At 34.0% G+C, this 9,707-nt stretch overlaps 2 protein-coding genes across 2 annotated transcripts in view; both read right to left on the bottom strand.

Moving 5' to 3' along the window:
• The window catches only part of LOC132736467 (sodium- and chloride-dependent GABA transporter 1-like), a 7,994-nt gene extending 4,404 nt beyond the window's left edge, over window positions 1-3,590 (bottom strand). Inside the window, exon 1 of the mRNA XM_060723613.1 lies at window positions 3,140-3,590. Within this exon, the coding sequence (XP_060579596.1) occupies window positions 3,140-3,155 (16 nt within the window). The 5' untranslated portion in view covers window positions 3,156-3,590. The remainder of the gene's footprint in view (window positions 1-3,139) is intronic.
• Window positions 3,591-6,054: 2,464 nt separating this feature from the next.
• Window positions 6,055-8,292, bottom strand: LOC132736459 (uncharacterized). The gene is made up of 2 exons (XM_060723601.1): window positions 7,768-8,292; window positions 6,055-6,151 (listed from the first exon to the last, which is right to left on the bottom strand). The coding sequence occupies exons 1-2, from the start codon at window positions 8,207-8,209 to the stop codon at window positions 6,132-6,134; spliced, it is 462 nt and encodes a 153-aa protein (XP_060579584.1). The 5' UTR covers window positions 8,210-8,292; the 3' UTR covers window positions 6,055-6,131.
• Window positions 8,293-9,707: the final 1,415 nt, after the last annotated feature.

Here is a 9,707-nt window from a genome sequence, read left to right as displayed (position 1 = left end):
GGGGGTTATATTGCAAACAAAGGTGCTAGCCGTATTAAATTGGACCTAAAATATGTTTAATTTTGTTATTCATGTGCTATAATATCAATATTTAAAAAAATAATAATAATTTTTTATATATTTTGTTTTTATTTGTTTGGGTAGTCAGACCGTAGCGAAATTTCAGACCCTGATATGCTTATTTGCAAAATCCGAAAGTAGTCCGAACTCCTTGAAGCGGTTACTTCCCTTTATAAGTACACTAACGCCGAAAAATTAAGGGGAGATCACTGCGTAAACATTATCAAATGACAGCCGCATTAATTTTCAAGCCTTCTCGGGGAAGAAAAAATAGTTCCCGATTGGCCGAAGATTTCTAATATTGTGTAATTCTTTACAGATAAACATGCTTATATTTAAGCTCCCATGATTATTTACATCAGTGTTGATAATAATGTGTTTCTCAAGCTGTTATCTTATAACTTCCCCGTGGTCGAGGGAATTACACGCTCGTTTTTCGAACCAAGAGGTCTGGTGTTCAAATCCCAGGTAAGGCAACTCAAGTTTTTTTTTTTTTTTTTTTTTTTTTTTGTTTTTTTTTTTAAATTGTTAAAGCCAAATAAACATTGAATTGAATATCAGTGTTGCAATTAGCCTTATAGCCAATTTACAACAGTAATAACATTTGAAAAAGCATTGGTGGCACTATACAAAAACAAATTGGTTTATAATCTCATAACCTTCACCTTTCTGAAATTCTGAGACCCTAACAAATTCAGCGCCTTCTGTGCTTTGATTATTACATTGTTATAGACAAGGTATGCAACATCCGAGTACGAAAATTATGGGTATGTCCGTTCTCGGTGTCAAAATTTTCCACCGGGTGGTAATAACGTCGGATTTTCACATGGAATCGATCCAATATATATTTTCCTATTTTCTATCTAGACTATGAACAGATCCTTATTTACACGCAAATTACCGCAGTAAAGCCCGAAAGTAAGAAATCACCCAGATCCGAAAGATGAGACCGTCATGACACAGAAAAAGCGAGATTCTGTCCCAGAACGAAAATATGTCAGAATCAAACTTTGGCACGTCAATATATTTTGACTAAAATCGACAGCAGTCGTGTATATAGATTATATAAGCTTCACGATTATCCAATGAAAAGCGACGTTTCAAACGTGTTTTTTTTATATAATTCTGCATGTTTGTGTCGTCACTTTTCATTGGATAATCGTGACGGTTTTAAAGCTACATTTAATAAATTTCATAAAAAACTAAATAGCGATATTTCATTATTAAATTGGGTTTTATATCGACTCCAGGTCTTATTTTGTTGTCAAGACAACTAAAATGAGTTTTATTAGCATAAAAATGGGTAACCTCATTGTGACGAAATGGGATGTACAATTTCTGTTTGCATGAGAAACTCCGCCTTCGGATCATCCGTACATCAATCATGAATCAACAAACATGACTATTAGTAACAGTCCTAATTTAACGGTATATTTCCGCATTGTAACGGATGTTTTCATACAAATTTAATCTTTTTACGAGATGATTACTTTCACTGAACCCCAGGCTTTGTGCACCGTGAAGCTAAAACGAGTAAAGTGTGTTTGCACAAGAAAATATCATATTTGCTGTGCTCCGGATGGCAACTATAAAACTGTGACGTAGCGCATACACGAGCTGATTATAAAGTTAAAATTCGTATACGAACTTTAGTGTTACCGTGGGGTTTTCCGTTTAAAATCCTAATTTATGAACAAGTTTTGACGAGATTTACAACAATACTGTTAAACAGGTTAATAAAATTGTAGAATGTTTGATTTTTAGGCCGATGGCATTTTTTTTACATATTTATTTAATGTAGCTATAAATACACGGCTGCTGTCAATTTAAGATGAAATCACACATTTTTCTCTAAAAAGGCAAGTTTGCATTATCGTACTTCGTAAAATGTTTAGAAAAAATACTATGTATTTGTCTTTACAGTACTCTTCTGTAAATGATATAAACATGCAAGTCTTTCTATTATCACTGAACTGGTTATATTTCGTATGGCTATAAACTTGTTATTTGTTTTATGCCAATAAAATTATTTTAGTTGACATAATAAAGCCGTTACAAATATCCCTGACAGGTTATATGGCCGTATATAAACAGTTGTTCATTATGTTTTTTATTGCCATGGATGAAATAAAACAGACCCCAAGCAATGATAGTTCAAGTTTACGGGACGGTATCAACATATTTTCATTATACAAACTATTTTTTACATAATTTATGAACGACTGACAACTTTATTTTTAATACTTATAAAATGCTGTTTTTTTATTGGTTTCGCTCTTCTTCTTTTTTCTTTATTTTATCTAGTCTATTTATTTATTTATTTCACACATTTGTGCGCACGACGGACAGCCATCATTCTGCCGCGCTGAAACGCGACCAACACGTTTGATTTACAATTTCTCGCGCCAGTGCTCATTTCATTCGAATCGACACGCCAAGGGTTCTTCTGCCAAACAGCTGTTTACACCATTACTTGGTTCCAACAAGATAAGGAATTTTACCGAGAAAGTACTGTTAAATATGAAACATGTCTTTAAATCGAGGTGGAAAATTCCACTTGAAAACAGAATTTCTATCCCAAATATATACACTGTTGGTGTTAATTATCACAACAAACTCAACATATATTATAATTGTTATTAAATAATTTCAGCAAATAATTCATGTATGTAAACAAATACAAAAACTTAGTCACGCAATTTTACAAAACGCATCATTTCAGCCAGTAAATAAATAGCATTATATTGTTCACGTTAGCTTCTGAAAAGGATTTTTATTTATTCGAGATAAATGGCAACAGAAAAACAAAATAAAATGGCAAAACACATATTTATTTAAATTTTACATTCGAACAAAGTTGGCAAATTCATTAAAATATCATCATCTCATATCATATTCCTTCACTAAATTCGCAAATTGCTTGACAAATAAAAAGAAATAGAAAAAAATCTCTAGGAAAAAACACGAAAGAAAAAAAAGATGCTAACTCTTTTCCATGCACCTGTAAATTCCACATGCAACGCCTCATGTTAAAGCATTCACCAAGAAAAATGAATATTTACAAACTTGCAGCACTCACCTTTTTCACAGTCCATCTTTATTTTCACTTCTGGATTTAAGCCAATGTAAAAATTTCCATAGAATGCAATTTCCCGCGCATTAACCTTTCAACCTTCCGCGTTGTTAAATAATGATAAAATGAGAAAAGGTTAGTGTAAATTAGAATAGCGTTTTAGGCGAGGAGGTATTGAGAAACTATCCGCCGCGTGAGAAACTATCCGCCGCGTGAGAGACGTACGTACATCTATCATTTAAGCCTTTTAAATTCAGTTTACCATAGTAAGCACGTAATATATTGTTATCACTAGGTTTAAATTACCTGTATGAAGTTGTTTTTTCTTTTTTTTTTTTTCTTTTTTTGTTGTTTTTTTTTCCTCAAAAATTCCGATCTTCGCAGCTTGACATGATGTGAAATAGTTATATAAATTGTTAGAAGAGAGATACCGGTAACTGGAGATGGAAATTTTCATACTATTTCATTTGGTTCGTCAGTACCTGTCTATTACGTCATTTGATAAAAAAAATGTGTTCCTGCTTAATATATATAAGCGTCAGCGGGCCTGAAAATAATATAAAATTCACGACGACGTCAGCGGTCCGGAAAAAAGGTACAGTGACCGCCTGAGCGGGTACCACTACGTTATATTTTACCTTACATGAGTATGTTCTTTCTTGATTTATATGTCAGCAAGCCTATAAAAGTTTAAAAAGTACGATAATATTTTTAAAAAGTACGATAATATTTTTGTCCTTCTCACTTCCCCTATTATTTTTGTCTGAGAAGGCACAGGGCATCGGCAGAAGATTTAAAGCTTGGCTGGTAGTTAACTTAAACTGAAGCCTCCGTGGGCGTTAAATACGGAACCGCTACTTCGTCAACAACTGCGGACCAGCTGTCGGTGTCCTGACTAATGCCGAGGGGAGTGGCTCTACAAAGTAGGCGCTTGGGTCGACGAGGACGGTGTGCTAGGGTGCGTGAGCCCCTAGCACGGTTAGACGGCTTGAACGGCAGGCCTTTTCCTGGCACAAACAGACCCTTTTCAGCGGCTAACCTTTCCTATTGTCACAGGTTACTGTACACTTTAGGTTCTCATTGACCGCCGTACAGTGACCTACTTTTGGCTCAAAATTCATACCTTTGGCTAATACTCCGTGGAAATTGCATGGAGGTAAATTATCACCACTTTGTGCTTCAAAATTAACTCTTTAAGGACATGACTGGTGACATTTTCGGGGTCCGTACTCGACAGCGAAAGCTGCATTTTGTGCCCGAAAGGGCGGATGGACCCTCATTAAGCTTCAACTTCATCATCATAATATTTTTGTCGGATCACTAAAGGTTAACCGATAACAATTTTACACAAAAAACGCACGCGCCTAATATAAGTTGTCTGCCAACAATTTTTAGTACATTGTACAAATCTTTTGTGGGTAAAATAAAATGAGTTCCAACTTTTACAAATATGATCTATAAAAATGCAGTATCATAGCATTATAGTGACCTCCGAGTCAGACGGGCCTCTAAATACCCCTAAATAGGAGAGGTAAAAAACTTATTAGAACTTTGTTACGTAATATAGTTACAACTAATTAGGAATTTATACTCATAATAAGGAGAAATTAAACATATTACAACTCTAAAAGCTATACTATCCCACATCCCGGCGTTTTTTTAAATAAAATGTCATCAAATAATAAAATTTCACACCACAGGCTCGTGCATTTATATGGAACTAGATGATAAATACATGTATTGTCCGAAGAAAAAAACATAAAAGTAATTTTTTGCTATGTTTATGATGCTGTAATTTTAAATCGTTGCAACGTTTTATTCTTGGATGATACACACACCCGTTATCTGGTTGCAACTCCAAGTAGATCAGTTGGATGCTGGTAGAACAGTTACATGCGCTTGGTATTTTTTTTTATCCTGCAATAGATTGCTGTACAATATGTCATAGAAAATTATGTATATAAAAAGAAACAAAAAAGAAGAACATACATCGGTAATACGGTTTAAAACATTTATATTGTAAGTTTTACCGGCATTAAGCTGCCCTACTCGCAACATGTTCACAGGTGTGATAAAATTATAGTTTATATCTGAGTCAAGTGATAAATAACAACCGTTATGTCACAGTTGTCTCGTAAAAACCGAAAAATTTACCTCTATGCATATTTAATAACTGTAAATAAATAAACCAGTTTTGTGTGGGTGAGTAGCTTAATTTAATAAGGAGTTATGCTCTAATTCAATTCTTTCAACCGAGCATAAATCATTTACAAGCTTAAGCCCTTCAACTTACATGTACTACACTACAACAAAACAAATAAACAATTTATATGCAATTGGCTAAGAGCGATTGTTCCAGCCGTTTATTTGACGAGTTTATACACAGAAAGAAACATAACTTATTCGTATCAAAACCACTATGACATTATACACAAAAGATTAACAAATGACAAGTTAAACTTAAACTGATTTCGTATCATTCAACGAAAAAACAAAACAACAAACATATTTACTCATTAGATGTTATTCATGACAGGCATATAGGTCGTTAACTAACAAAAATGGAAACCCATACAACAAATAACATAACAGCTTTAATTGAAAAATCTAATTCACAAAGAAAACTTGACTGTTAGACACATGTTTTCGGCCACATGATTAAAGATAATTAGTAATTTGATAAAATGACCCTGTTACTTTAATTGTTCTACAAAAACAAAAAAACGAGAAAAGAAAAATGCCTATTAAATTTAAATAATAATCACTCCTTTATTCAATGTTTGAATTTACAATAAAGTATACACATACAAAAATACAATCATATAATATATTTATGAACTCTTAAATCGGGATGCTGCGAGCAGGCCAACCAAACCTAACTCCTTTTACTTATTTTTAGGAGGGGGAGGTGGGAAAGATCCTGTGGCTCAAGACCAGCATGGACGTCTTCTCGTCCCCCGAAACATCTATTTTTTTTTAAACAAGCATTCCTGGCATATCATACATCAGAACCTGAAACTAGAAAAACAAGATTGTTTATATGCATTGATTTTTAAATACTATATTTATACACAATGTTTGAAAAAACCGTGTATCTTACGACATTATAATCTACATAAACTACCGCAGTTTTCTAAATAATGTAAAGTTAAGATAAAACTCGTCTGAACAGCCGAAAAGCAAATCCTCGAATGATTATTTTACACACCTATAGTACATAATATTATACATGTATCATACTTTTCACGTGCACATCCCCGCCAAAATCAAACACAGACGACAATCATAACCCCGCTCAACCATGTACGCGGTAAGTTGCCTGGCAACGTGTGTAAATACATTTATGCTCTAATTCAATTCTTTCAACCGAGCATAAATCATTTACAAGCTTAAGCCCTTCAACTTACATGTACTACACAAACAACAAAACAAATAAACAATTTATATGCAATTGGCTAAGAGCGATTGTTCCAGCGTCGAATAATAACGCTATTAACTGAAACGAAACTGAATTACAATCCTAGATTTTTAGAAACGCTGAGAATCGAATTAATATCCTCAGACTCATAACCGTCCTTCGCATGCTCACTTTTCCATCCCCGTGCTTTTTAAAAAGTCTATCACATACATTATTAACAGCGCTGGCGGTAGAGCCACCGCGTTTTAAAATGCGAGTCCCATAATCATTAGGGTTTAAGCCTACTTCGACAAGCATCTCACGTAACAGTTCCCTAACTCGAGTATAAGATAAGCAACCTCCTTTCTTTAATCTAAAAGAGTTAGTTTTCTTACATGAAGATAAAGACCGAAAAACATGCTCTTCATTATCGTTTGATAAATCAGCATTTGAAAAATAAAGTTTTAATGTTGTATATGGACATTTAACACCAGTTGATTTTGAAATAACAACTGAAGATCCGCGACTTAACTGATCAGTTTTACTAGACCTTATGTACAAACTTTAGTAATCATCATTGAATGTAACATCAGTACATCTTAAATTTAACAGTTTTTCGATCCTCAAAAATCCTGAAAACCCTATGATTACAATTGCAACTGATCTTAAATGATATAAAGAACAATTTTCTTTGTCATGTAATAAAAACATATCTCCAATAATTTCTGCAGAAATAGGTTTTTTTTTTTTTTTTTTTTTTTTTTGTTTTTTTTTTTTGCACATAAGCATATGTCCTGACCCTTGCGGTCATACTTGGGCCCTTCCGGCCATACTTAGGCCCTTCCGGCCAGACTTAGGCCCTTCCGGCCAGACTTAGGCCCTTCCGGCCAGACTTTGGTCCTTCCGACCGTCTACCCATGAAACTAAATAGTCCTTCCGGTAATACTTAGTGATAATTATTTTAATGATCTGGAATCAAGTTTAACTGCCAAAACAAATCCCTTAAACTTTCTAGAACCAAAAAGAGATCTTTTGTTTTTACCATGAACATATATTTTTCTGTCACAAAATTCTAAGACATCCTTAACATAGTTTTTCCCTGTAAAACTGTTATCTTCAAATAATAAAGGCCAGTAAGCAGCAGACTGCCACCTTAGTACAATCAGGACACCCATAGCTTTACACTCTATCACGTGTTTAATTGTTTTGTATACTAAACTGACTAAACTAAACTTACCATTTATGAACCTTCTGTTCGCTTTCTTTGCTTCATTGCGCTGTTTGATAATGGACGCAACTGCTTTCTCAGCCTTTTTAATTCTCTTTGAATCCTCATCATCGCTGGCTAAATCGTCTTGCTCATAATCGTGTACAGTCAACCAACCACTAGGTGACTTGTCTGCCAGTTTTATCAGTTTATTGCGACGTTCAATCTTTTCCTTAGCAGTCTCACACAACTCGAGCGCCTCACTGTGTTCCCCTGACTCAATCAGTCCGCTAATTTGAACAATGAAATCCAACAGCTCACAGTTATGATCCAACTGAATCTGATTCCCTTTGTTTTTCAAAACAGTGGATTTGTGAGTTTTGGCAACACTTCCTTTGCATATCTCTTTTTTAAAATCTGCAAACTTGGCATCAAAATACGATTTTATCTCATATAAACTGTCCGAGTTCATTCTTGAATTTAAATGAAAAGTTAAGATAAAACTCGTCTGAACAGCCGAAAAGCAAATCCTCGAATGATTATTTTACACACCTATAGTACATAATGTTATACATGTATCATACTATTCACGTGCACATCCTCGCCAAAATCAAACACAGACGACAATCATAACCCCGCTCAACAATGTACGCGGTAAGTTGCCTGGCAACGTGTGTAAATACATTTGTAAAGGCCTAATTAGGAGATACTAAAACTATATTACGAATTGAGAAATATTTAATTTTAAATAGGAGCGCGCTCCAAAAATCTTAATATGAAATAAAGACGTGATTTAAACTTTTTAACTTCTAATTAGGTTTTTATACAAAAGAACAAATAAGAATTTAATACTTCTGATTAGGACATGCAAAGTCCTAATCAGTTTTTAGACTTAAAAACGTCACACAAACACATTATGGTCATACAGCGACATTCCAGCTTTACTGGTGGAGGAAGACCTCTGGTGCCCCTCCGTGTACGAGCGGGAACCTGAGTAGAACCGCCGATGTTCCGAAAGCTAGCTAGATAGCTTCGTCAAATAAAAAAGGTGAAGTGCAAGTAGATGAACACTAGTGCAAAAGCACACAAAACATTATATTTAAAAGATGCACATAACATATTGCATAATTGCATATTATACTTTAATATATCGTTTTTATATTTAAATTGCAAACAAAACGGACATTTAAAGTGAATTGGTCTATGAAAGAACGCATGCAATACATAACATAACATAACATAACATAATCTTTATTTGGCATAAAATAGCATGAGCATACATATAGCCAATATACTTTCAATTACATATAAAAAGGGACAATAAAAATTTATGTTGATAGTATTATATTATATCAAATGTGATAACAAACCATGAAAGAATTATATATTGCATGTGGATGTTGATAATAAGATGTTCTAGAACAAAATATTAGTTATTTATCATATAAATATCACATTTTTCGAAAATGTACCCATTATAGACAAATCCACTTTCATCTTGAGTCGGCAGATGGATCGGGGCATTCCTTTATGACCCCGCTAATTATATTTATACGACAATAACCCCAGCAGAGCTATTCAAATATCGTTCTGTAAGAAGACACTTTTTAATGATATACTGTGTCCTACTTGGGCCAGTTTTAGGTCATCTATTGGCATGCAATATTTGTTTTCTAACTCTTGTGTCGCTCTTAGATAAAGTAGCGATATTTTACTTTCTCGAATGGAACTTTTGGCGGCATTAAACGTTGAATTTGTCGCATGCTTAACTTAATTCTCAAGAGAATTAAAATGCAAGAAAATTCATTACAAGATGATTAGCCTTAACTTACGAGGACTGTAGCTTATTTACAGTACCAGTGACTTCAAAAAGATTATATCTCGTTACTTATCTATTAACGAAAGCAGTGCGCTCGACTGTTTCCGATAATGTAGAATTTTCTAAGTTCAAAAACGTGCATATAGTCCAC

The sequence above is a fragment of the Ruditapes philippinarum genome, unplaced genomic scaffold (genome assembly GCF_026571515.1).
Source record: "Ruditapes philippinarum isolate M1 unplaced genomic scaffold, ASM2657151v2 ctg18040_1_1_1_1, whole genome shotgun sequence".
Lineage (NCBI taxonomy): Eukaryota > Metazoa > Mollusca > Bivalvia > Venerida > Veneridae > Ruditapes > Ruditapes philippinarum.
Note: the sequence above shows the minus strand (reverse complement) of the source record. Positions and strands in the feature narration are given on the sequence as shown.

Bases quoted from the DNA above. Each gene is read 5' to 3' on its own strand.
- LOC132736459 (XM_060723601.1), bottom strand. From the start codon at position 8,209: ATGAACTCGGACAGTTTATATGAGATAAAATCGTATTTTGATGCCAAG. The intron at 6,152-7,767 runs GTAAGTTTAGTT...TTGTTTTTCTAG, and splicing joins GAACAGAAGGTTCATAAATG to TTTCAGGTTCTGATGTATGA.